The 11642-nt window shown below is 51.5% G+C and overlaps 1 protein-coding gene across 1 annotated transcript; it reads left to right on the top strand.

The window, feature by feature from the left end:
* The first annotated feature begins 1156 nt into the window (after positions 1-1156).
* Positions 1157-4916, top strand: LOC135887400 (zinc finger protein 850-like). Its single transcript, XM_065415169.1, has 4 exons — positions 1157-1283; positions 2307-2423; positions 2791-3948; positions 4117-4916. The coding sequence occupies exons 1-4, from the start codon at positions 1157-1159 to the stop codon at positions 4914-4916; spliced, it is 2202 nt and encodes a 733-aa protein (XP_065271241.1).
* Positions 4917-11642: the final 6726 nt, after the last annotated feature.

Below are 11642 nucleotides of genomic sequence, written 5' to 3'. Positions count from 1 at the left end.
GCCAACGCCCATGGGAACGGGACAGGCACCAGTTCTCCCAGGCAGAGGGGGGAGGGACGGAGGCAGGAAGGGGAATGGTGAGACCGAAAGGGGCAGCAGGAGCAGTAAGTGAGGAGGGAGGTTCCCAGCTCCCAGCCCTGCCCGGATCCATTCCCTGCATCACCCTTGGGCCAACTGACTCTCCTGGGAACAAGGGGAGGAGCTGACAGAGGAAAAGCCAGATCCTGCCTCTGCCTAGCCCCCACCCTGCTGGGGGGATATGCTGCCCTCGGGGCCAATGTCAGGGGAAATCCCCCAAAGTGGCTCCTATGATTCTGCTCTTTTCTAGCATTTGTCTTAGTGACTCTGTCCCTGGGGGGGTTTAAAAGTGTCTCAGGGGTTCAGTGCTGGTGGGAGGGGCCGGGTCTGTGTTGTAATAAAGTGACTCAGGGTTTTCCCAGCATGGCAGAATCCAGAGTATCTGTCTGCAGGGAGAGAGCCTGGGGGGAATCGGGGTGTGAAATGGACTCAAGACCCTTCTGAAACCTTCCCCATCGCCCCTCTCGCCCTGACAGGCTGTGGAATTACGTCCACATTTCGCTCCAGATCCTCCCAACTTCCAGGGGACAGGGAAGGGAAATGGCTGTGATGGAGCCAGCTCAGGTAGGTGATTTTCGGGGAGTTGCTGTAGAAGGGGAGGGGCAGGACAAACCTGCTGGGACACATTCAACTTGGAGCCTGATTTTCTGAACAGGCCCATTGGCGTGTGCGGGAGGAGGGAACATTCCCCCATTTCTGATACAGGAAACACCCCCCTGGGCAGGACTGGGAAAACTGACCAGACTCCCAGTGCTGGAGCCTGACCCCACTGGCCAGAGGCTGCTGTGAAATACAAAGGGAAGTTGTTGGGATTCCTGTCCCTGTCCCTGTCCCTGGCTCAGAGCTCTGCTTCCTGTATCAGCCTGTGGCTGGCAGGTGTGTGGGAAATGAGAAGACCCTGCCCTGCTCTGTCTGCTGGGGGGGGACAAGGAGTTCTCACCTTCTCCCCACCCCTTGAAGCCTCCTGGCTGCTCTGAGCAGGGTGCTTGTGGGATTCTGCTTCTCTGGGCTTCCTCCCCTGTGCTTAGTGGGATTGTGGCTGGGGCAGCAGGTGGTGAGTGTGGGACTCTTGTTTCAGATGCCGGTGACCTTCGAGGAGGTGGCTGTGTATTTCACCGAGGGACAGGGGGCTCTGCTGGACCCCGCTCAGAGAGCCCTGTACAGGGACGTCATGCAGGAGAACCATGAGACAGTGACCTCGCTGGGTAAGGGATTCCTGGGCCTCAGCTATTGGAAGCCGTGGGGTCTGCGTGTCTGAATCTGGTCAGGTTCTTCCCTGGTCAGTTAGATTGGAGCAGGAGGGTCGCATAGTCCACAGCTGCGGTGTGCATAGGCGCCGACTCCGTGGGTGCTCCCGGGCTGGAGCAGCCACGGGGAAAAATTAGTGGGTGCTCTGCACCCTACGGCAGCCAAGCTCCCCTGCACTACCTCCTCCTCTTCCCCGAGCGTTCCGCGTCCGCACTCCTCCGCCTATCTCACAGCGTTTCCCGCCCAGCCACCGCCAAACAGCTGTTTGCACGCTCTGGGAGGGCAGGGAGGAGTGGGAACATGGCGCGCTCAGGGCAGGAGGTGGGGAAGAGGCAGGACCGGGGCAGGGATTTGGGGAAGGATTTAGAATAGGAGCAGGGAGGGGGCAGAGTTGGGGCGGGGACTTTGGGGATGGGGTTGAAATGGGGGCTGGGAAGTGGCGGGGCCTCATGGAAGAGGTGGAGTGGGGGGCGGGGCCAGAGGCAGAAGCAGGGTCGAGCACCCACAGAAAAGAGGGGAAGTCGGCGCCTATGCCAGTGTGTGAGAGACTTGCATCTCCATACCGCATTCAATGGAACAGGAGAGTCAGAAACCTAATGGACAGGCTAATTCATCCCCATCTCTCCAGCTGTCAAGGGGTCAGAAGCAGGGTATTGCCCTGTCTGTATTATTTCTCCTTCACTCACCGTTCACCTTGCTCCATCCGTGGGGAGGGCTCTAGGTTCTGCAGGCTTGGAAATAGGCAGGAGTTTAACACCCGAGCTGTGTGTGTGTCAGCAAGTCCCCCAGAGCGCATCTACCCTGAGACCTCCTAGTGAGGGGGTAAAAAGAACCCCCACCCCCAGATCCCTGCTGCTCCCAAGGGGTCTGAGTTACCACAGTCCCATGTAGGGTCAGGTTAATCTCGGGGAACGTTCCTTGTGACAAATACTCTACCAATGCTCCATGCGCCCTGAGCTTGCCTGATTTCACTCCCTGAGCAGGATTTCCCGTTCCCAAGCCCGACCTGATCGCCCGGCTGGAACGAGGGGAAGAGCCGTGGGTCCCGGATCTCCAGGCCTCAGAGGAAAGTGCGAGCCCGAGAGGCACCTGCACAGGTGAGGAGTCAGTGAAACTAAGACAGAAACATCTGGCGAGTGAAGGAAAAAGCTGGGACTCCGAAATGTGCTGTGAGCGAGAGCCCCCAGTTCTGCCCCATCTCACCCAGGTCAGGGCTGCAGTCAGCAAGTGTTGTATCATCAAGGCAAATAGCATTCACGGCTTACCACCTATCCTGTTTACTGTCGGGAATTTCCTTCCAGACTTTACTTCCCTGGGAGCGTTTGGGTGGGATGTAGAGGCAGAATCCAACATCTCAATCTCCCCAACAGTCACTGTGTTGTGTTTTCCCTCTTTGCTATTCCCCTTTCTGTCCTTTCCCCCCGGCACAGGCAGTGACTCCTGTCTGGATTCTCTCTCTCCCAGCAGGTGATAGGACAGTGAGTGAGACCAAGGAGGAGAATCAGCAGCAGGAAGGTCCTGAGGAAGTGGAATCGCAGGAGAGGTTTTTCAGAAAAGCTGAATGGAATTTTTCCCAGTGCTTGGAACAGGGAAATGCCTGGGGAGATCGACACGGATCAGAGATGCAGCTGGGAAACTATCCTGGGAAGAAACTGGATAAATCCACTGAATGTGGCGGAGGATGTAAGGATCCCAAGGAAACCACAGTCCAGCAGAGAAGTCACAATGAAGAGAAACCCTACAAATGCCTTGACTGTGGGAAAAGATTCAGTGTCAGTGCAAACCTTCTTACACATTGGAGAACCCACACAGGAGAGAAGTCCTATGAATGCTTGGACTGTGGGAAAAGCTTCAGTAGGAAGCTATGTCTTATTGTACACCAGAGAGTACACACAGGAGAGAGACCCTTTAAATGCCTTGAGTGTGGGAAAACTTTCATTAAGCACTCAGACCTTACTAAGCATCAGAAAAACCACACAAGCGACAAACCCTATAAATGCCTCGACTGTGGGAAAAGCTTCATTGACAGAATAAAACTTACTAGTCATCAGAGAATCCACACAGGAGAGAGACCCCATAAATGCTTTGACTGTGGGAAAAGCTTCATACAGAAGTCGAGGCTTACTGTACACCAGAGAGTGCACACGGGAGAGAGACCCTTTATATGCTGTGAGTGTGGGAAAAGTTTTATTCGAAGCGCAGAGCTTATTAAACATCAGATCACCCACACAGGAGAGAGACCCTTTATATGCTGTGAGTGCGGGAAAAGTTTTAATCATAACTCAGCACTTATTGCACATCAGCGATCCCACACAGGAGAGAGACCCTATGGATGCCTTGAGTGTGGGAAAGGTTTTATTGAGAACTCAGCGCTTACAAGACATAGGAGAATCCACACAGGAGAAAGACCCTATAAATGCCACGAGTGTGGGAAAAGTTTCAGTGTGCAATCAACCCTTAATACACATCAGAAAACCCACACAGGAGAGAGACCCCATAAATGCTTCGACTGTGGGAAAAGCTTCATTCAGAAGTCAAAGCTTAGTGAACACCGGAGAGAACATACAGGAGAGAAACCATATAAATGCCTTGACTGTGGGAAAACTTTCATTAAGCGCTCAGACCTTATTAAGCATCAGAGGATCCACACAAGCGACAAATCCTATAAATGCCTCGACTGCGGGAAAAGTTTCACTGACACAATAAAACTTACGAGTCATCAGAGAATCCACACAGGAGAGAGGCTCCATAAATGCTTGGACTGTGGGAAAAGCTTCATACACATGTCCAGGCTTATTGTACACCAGAGAGTGCACACGGGAGAGAAACCCTTTAAATGCCGTGAGTGTGGGAAAAGTTTTAGTCAGAGTGCAACGCTTATTACACATCAGCGAACCCACACAGGAGAGAGACCCTATGGATGCCTTGAGTGTGGGAAAAGTTTTATCGCAAGTTCAGCCCTTACTAACCATAGGAGATTCCACACGGGAGAAAGACCCTATAAATGCCACGAGTGTGGGAAAACTTTCAGATACCGCTCAAACCTTACTAAACATGGGAGAATCCACATCGGAGAGATGTATTATGAATGCCTTGAGTGTGGGAAACATTTTGTTGACAGAACAAAACTTACTGTTCATCAGAGAATCCACACAGGAGAGAGACCCCATAAATGCTTAGACTGTGGGAAAAGCTTCCTTCAGAAGTCAAAACTTATTCTACACCAGAGAGTGCACACAGGAGAGAGACCGTATAAGTGCTTGGAGTGTGGGAAAAGCTTCATTGAGAAGTCACAACTTATTCTACACCAGAGACTGCACACAGGAGAGAGACCCTTTCAATGCTGTAAATGTGGGAAAAGTTTTATTCGGAGCACAGCGCTTATTACACATCAGAGAACCCACACAGGAGAGAGACCCTTTAAATGCCTTGAATGTGGCAAAAGTTTTAGTCAGAGCTCAAATCTTTTTGCACATCAGAGAACTCACACAGGAGAAAGACCCTATAAATGCTTGGACTGTGGGAAAACTTTCAGTCAGCGCCCACACCTTACTAAACACGGGAGAATCCACACAGGAGAGACCTTATAAATGCCTTGACTGTGGGAAAAGCTTCAGTAAGACCTCAGAGCTGACCAAACATCAGAGAATGCACAAGGATGAGAGACCCTAGGAATAGCTTGACTGCAGGAAAAGATTCAGTTTGACTTCACGCTTCAGTGACCCACACAACAGAGACCTTGAATGCGGGGGAAGCTTCATTTGGTGCTCCTGGAGTATCAGGCATCTGCAAATCCGCACAGGGAAGAAACCTCTGAGATGTTCTCAGTGTGGAAAATGCTCCAAGTGGAGCTAACACCATACTGGACATCAGAGACTCCTCCACACAGCAGGGAAATTCTCTTGGGGCCCTGACTGGGGCCGGCCATGGTGACAAACCCATTTCCTCATTCCCACACACATCAGGGGCGTTTGGCTCCCAAGGCCCCAACTGCCCATCGCTCGGGTGAGGATCCAACAGCAGCCGAGCTACAGCTCATCAGTGACCCTGTGGCTCTGCCTGGTATAAGCAAACCCCAGGCAGAGGAGGAGAAGCCCCCATCAGCCCCTCCTCCCTGCTGCAGCCCTGGCTGCTGAGCTGATGGGCCACAGGTGGGGGAAGGGAGTGAGAGAAACTCCTCCAGCCACTCCCTCTGCCTGGCTGAACATCCCCCCTCTCCCTTCCCCTCCCAGCCGGGATCCCCCTGCCATGGAGATGAGGAGTATCGAGTGTTTGGGGCTCATGGGATAAGAGGCGAGGGAGAGCACTGGGTAGAGAGGTGCTGCCTCTCATCACTCTCCCCATCTGCCCCTTCTCCCTGCCCCCTCTGCATTCAGACAACACCATTAGCAGAGACTGATACCCACGGGGCCTTTTGTTGGAAGTCTGGATTTCCCACCTCTGCTACTGCAGCATCAGCCTCTGAGAGGGAAGCAGCGTAGCCTAGTGGATAGCTCTGTTCCCAATGCTGCCAGTACCTTGCGGGGTGACCCGAGACAAATCTGTGCCTTCCAGAGAGAGACTAAATGGGGAATGAGGGATAGCTCAGTGCTTTGAGCATTGGCCTGCTAAATCTAAGGTTGTGAGTTCAATCCTTGAGGGGGCCATTTGGGGATTTAGGGGGAAGGATAGCTCAGTGGTTTGAGGGGGCCATTTAGGGAACTGGGGTAAAAAATCTGTCTGGGGATTGGTCCTGCTTTGAGCAGGGGGTTGGACTAGATGACCTCCTGAGGTCCCTTCCAACCCTGATATTCTATGATCAGCCTCCAAGAGTCTGTCTAGGGCAGGAAAAGTGGTTGGGATTAGCTAGTGCATCTCCTTTGTTCCTCCTCCCCTTTTTCTAGTCTAGACTGACCCTGAGCAGTTTGTTCCAATCCCCCATTAGCAAAGTGATTGTTAGAGTCACTAAGTGCCCCCTATGGAGTGAGATTGTCTCATTCCCAGACATCCTCACATTGCTCCAGGTTATGCTAAAAAGCATGTAATTTTTTGTGCTGTTTCTCCCTTTTACACCAGCATTCAATAGAGTTTAAAAGAGCTGGAGCAGGGATAGTAAAATAATGTGGTGTTTTAACTTCTGTGTTATTTGAGATGGACGGGGTGAGTCCGGGGGATTCCCTCCTGCCCCTGTCAACCTCACACATCTTCTCTCACAGAGCAGCCTCTGCCCAAACCGTGGAGAGTTTATCCTTTTCCCTTTTTACCCCTCCACCTTCATCTGTGTCATTTACCGCAGTGTCCCAGCCTCCATCTATTGGTAAAGTGGCATCTGGAGTTTTTCCAGCCAAATCCAGATCATTTGTAGACAGGAAGTTTTTGGTTGTTTGTCTTTTTTTCCTCTTTCTTTTATGACGATGATGCTAAAACTTTGGTCAATAACCAGCCAAAGAATGCGGCGGTGCTGAGGAGAGCATCTTTAGCCTGTTCAGCAGGAAATGGGCAAATTTGTTCCCCAGATTTTGAGTTTTAGGATTCTCTGGGATTTCACTTCATGAATGGGAAAGTGGTTTGTAGCCCACCCTGGAGTGTGGGTTTTTCTCTTTTTGGTGAAGGCTGTTCTGTCGTGTATTTTGATATTAAATGAGTTTTAAAGGATATAGTTCAGATTTCTTGGGGACTTCAAAAGACAAATGATAATTTGCCAAAATAGTCCTTACTGATTTTCTTTTCACATCAGATTTGCTTCTTCTTTGAACAATGAAAATGACCAGTATCTGTCAGCGAAACAATGAGGGCGAGTGCTGGATACGCACTCCGAGAGTCAGAGACTGAAATGGGGAAGGAAGTGACTGCCTGATCCCTGCAGAGATGTAAGATACAGCCAGGAGGGGGAGAGGGTGGGTGGGTGGGTGGCCAGGGCCTTGAAAGGGCGCTGTTTGCTCTTGCGAGCCAGAGAGCTGAGTCTGAGAACTATGAACTCACTGCACATGTCCCAGAGAGAGAGGAAATGTCCTACGAGTGCTGGGTGAAGTCGTCGTTGAATGCTAAAGGGCTACCAATGATGCCCCAAGAGGACTGATGTGGAGAGGGGTCGGTGACTCCCCATTGCTGAGAGGAGGAGGCCGGGCAAATGCCTCTCTCATGCATTGTTAGCGCTTTTCTACCAACTTTCACTTGTTCCTCTTTCCCTGGGGCGCGTGTGTGGCTGGAGCAGCAATGTGCTGAGCTGGTGCTGAAATGCACCGTGCCGAGCTGGGCATTGGATTGGAGAGGGGGTTGGGATTTAGCTTTTATCTCTTGGTTTGAAAAGAATAAAGTAGAATTTAGTTTCTCAAACTCCCAGTGTCCCTTGTCTTGAATAATGGTGGGGGAGGGCGAATGGTCTTTAATGGACTCACTCAGATGCTGTCTGGCTGTCACCCATTGACGCAGCTGGGGAAAAGGCTGGTATTATTCTGGGGTGTATTAATGTGAGTGGTGTATGTAAGTTGCCGGAGGTCGTTGTGCTGTTCTGCTGGACACTGGGGAAGCCTTAGCTGGAGTCCTGTGTCCAGTTCTGGGCACCCCACACTTTAGGAAAGATGAGGACAAATTGGATTGAGGAGAGCAACAGAAAATGAACAGAAGTTTAGAAACCCGACCTGCGGAGGAAGGCTAAAAGAAGTGGGTCTATTAGTCTTGAGAAAAGCAGGCTGGGGATGGTCTGCAGCCATGCTAAGGGCTGTTATACAGAGAGTGGGGATCAGTTGTGCTCCATGGCCACTGAAGGGAGGACCCTAAAAGTGTTAAGCTGCGGGGAGGGAGATTTAGGGTCGAGATTAGGAAAACTTTCTAACCAGGAGGGTATTTGAGCTCTGGAATAGCTTCCAAGGGAGCTTGTGGAATCCCCACCATTGGAGTTGGGTTTTCTTGTTTGTTTGTTTTTGTGTTTTTATGCCCCTTGGAGGTGTTATTTCAAGATGCCTGAGCTCCACACACTGCAGGTTCCGGCTGTGACGTTTTCTCAGGATGTCCTGGACTGTGAATCTCCTTGTTACCCTCCAGCCTCAGTGCGAGGGGGACATGTTGCTGCTGAGCTGGGTGTCAGTTCCCTGTCACCTCCAGCCTTTAGCTCCCCACACAAAATCCCCAGGGCTCTGCCAGTCCTTACTTTGCCGTGCAGGTTAACACTAGGCTCAGCCTCTTCCTTGAGCTCCTCTGAAGTGTCCTTGGGATGGGGTGCACCAACCCCACACTGAGCAACAAGGGCATAAGGGCTCATTTTGGGCTCAGCCAGCTCTGCCCCGCCACACCTGCAGCAAATGCTCCATCTGCTGGAGGAATTAAAAGGCAGCGAATTAGTTCAGTTGGGAGCAGTGCTGAAGATGAGCAGACCTGCAGTCCACAGCTCCAGTAGAGCAGAGCACCGTGAAACCTAAAGGCTCAGATACAGATACAGCTGCCCAAAGGGGCCTTCCGTGAGAAAAGGGAGGACCCTCCACATAGACAAGCAGAGAGGGATGTATTCTGTGGCCCTGGACAGTGGCGATGCCCTCTTGCTTCCTTGGGATTTGGATTTTCCCATCAGGTGAAGGACTTGGACTGAGGTGACCCCAGGGTGGGAGATGAAAGGAAGAGGCCCAGGGAGGACAGACTTAAGTAGTCTTGGTTGCCAGGTTACTGGTAGCTAAAAGGGCCCTGGGTCAGAGCCTGGTAGAGTGGGAGGGCCCGGGATCCCCTCCCCAAGATCCCCTTGGCAGTCCAGGGTTGTGGCCGTGATCACTAGGCCACGCTTCCCAACCAGACCCTGAGTTCAAACCATTATTGTTCTTCTGTAGTGTCCTCTTCCCATGTAAACTGTCCCCAAAGGGACAATGCCAGCTTGTTTGAGTCAATTGAGGATCAGCGCCAATATAACTCACAGCACTGAGATATAGTTTTAGTGAAAACAAACAGGAGTTTATCAACAAAGACTAAGATTTAACCGTGTGACTTTATCTGATAAAATGTGACTATGTAGATCATTGTTGCTACTACTGTTATGTAATTACAACAAATCTTGTACAAAGTGTGTCAAGGAATATTTCAATAGAATGCAAGAGAAGCAAGTCTTGGCTCAGCTGGAAAAAGAAGCCAAAGCGTGAGCCAAGCAAGTTGAAGAAAGTGCCAGAGAAGCTGACAGGATGTGTATGGAACGGCTGTCTGCTGAGCAGAGGGTTCACCAGATGCAACAAGAAACTGCCAGACTTAAACTCCAAATCAAAAAAGCAATGGAAGAACAGAAGAAACGATCATCTTGGAAGTCCAGTTTATAACAATGTTGGTATGCTGTTTGATCATGATGGATATGTTTACTCAGGGGGATGTCATAACCCAGTCTCAGAGCAAGTATGAATCTGACTCTTCTGTCTTATCTGTAACTAACAGGGAGATATGTGGATACCCGAGCGCTCGGTCATTGCATGGGGCTCTCCACACTTCAGACCCCCCTGCACATACTCAAGGAGGTGGGGGCATCCTTATCACCCACCTCTCAGGTATTCCTTGAGCAGGTCCTGCGAGAGGGTGATCCCCGCCCACCCCTCACCCCAGGCCCTCCGGACCTTTTCATCAGGTCCCTGTCCTGTGAGCCTCCTCTCCTCCATAACCCGATCTGTCTGTGTGTCCTGCAGCCGGTTCGCTTCCGAACAACGCCGAGGGAACAACTTTACAGCTCGTGCTCCACACGTTTCACTTCCTCACCCTTGTGTCCTGCCTGGATACCAGGTGGCGGGACTTTCTACCACCTGTAGAGGGTTAGGAACCCTGGTGGGCCAGCCTATATTCCAGCCTGGTCCCACGGCCCACCGTGAATATCAGTTGGAGGCTCCTTCATGAAGCTGTGAGCATGGGTATGTACCTGGTACGGTTCACCCCCATTCCCAACACCTGTCCCCTTTGCAGCATGAGGGAGAACCTGGCACACGCCTATCTAGAATGTGCCAGGTTGCAGCCCCTATTCCGGCTCCTCCAGAATCTCCTCTTGAGGTTCTGGCTGCTCTTTACCCCACACCCTGCCTATTCACACCCTGTCCGTGGCCCCACGAAGTCGCGAGACCTCGTCAACGTCCTCCTGGCACTTGCCAAAGTGGCCATTTACAATACCAGGGGGAAGATGCCGGATGAGTGGGCGCTCTGCGACTGTGGGGCCTATTTCAGTTCCTCTCTTATTTCACGCATCTGGGCAGAGTTCCTCTGGGCAGCGTCCCCTGGCTCCCTAGACAGCTTTGAGGAGCAGTGGACGCTGTCCAGGGTTCTCCTGGTGTCCCCCTCTGGATCCCTAGTTCTGAACCTCTAACCCCCCGCTCCCATCCCTGTTATCCCTTAGTTGTCACCTGAATTCAGTAGGGTCCCGGGATCCAGTGGTTCCTCCCGCAAGGCTGGGGGAGGCACCCACCCGCCTCCTGGAATTTCCAATAAGACCAGCCCGAGGCATCCGAGCCGCCTGCCCAGGCCGTCCAGAGGAGGAACACAGCGAGCGGTGGGAACCTCCGGCAGGGGGAGGTGGAGTGGAGGAGGGACTCAGCAGGCAGGGGGGGTCTCAGGGAAGGGGCCCGAAGCAGGGAGGGGAAGAGACGAGCGTAGGCAGGACCACCACAGCCCAGGCCTCCCTGGCCTATTATACCTTCTGCCCATGCTCAGACCAGAGCTTCCAGGGATGTGGGGGAGGCTTTTTTTTTTTTTTTTTAAAGCTTCTCCCACTGCCCAGCGGATACACTAGAGCAGCATTTCTTAAATTTGGCCACCAGGGGCTTTTTTTGCTGCCACAGCCTCCAGCCCCCTGCCTTCACTAGCAGGACCAAGTACTGATTTTGCCCCAGATCCCTAAGTGGCCCCCTCAAGGATTGAGTGGCCCCCTCAAGGATTCATAAGTTTCACATGAATCTGTGACATTCTATACCTTGGTGGAGTGTACCCCATATTCCTCATTTTCATATAATTGTGATCTTACCTTGTAAGGTATCAGGGGAAAGGTTATGATCTGCTGAAAGTCATTTCTCTATTCATATATGTGTATCATTAATGCATATGAAGTTATGAAAATGGTGTTGTATGCTGGTCATTAAAGCATGCTGTAACTTTGGAAAGTAGTCTTTTAATGATCCCCCACCAAAGACAACAAGAAGCAAAGTAACCAACGCCCAGCCGGGGTGTAAACTTAGCCCATCACCAACCAATGTCCAGCCATTGAGCTAGAATGTTTTCACTCACCTGCATGACTTTTTTGTAAACGCCCTTGCTTTAACAAAGACACCAATATCAGACAGACAGTCCTGGACTTTTGTTTTAAAAGCACATGAACGGATCATATAAAAGAG

The sequence above is a fragment of the Emys orbicularis genome, chromosome 13 (assembly GCF_028017835.1).
Source record: "Emys orbicularis isolate rEmyOrb1 chromosome 13, rEmyOrb1.hap1, whole genome shotgun sequence".
NCBI classification, from domain to species: domain Eukaryota; kingdom Metazoa; phylum Chordata; order Testudines; family Emydidae; genus Emys; species Emys orbicularis.
The sequence above is the reverse complement of the archived record's forward strand: the minus strand, read 5'-3'. Positions and strand labels throughout refer to the sequence as shown.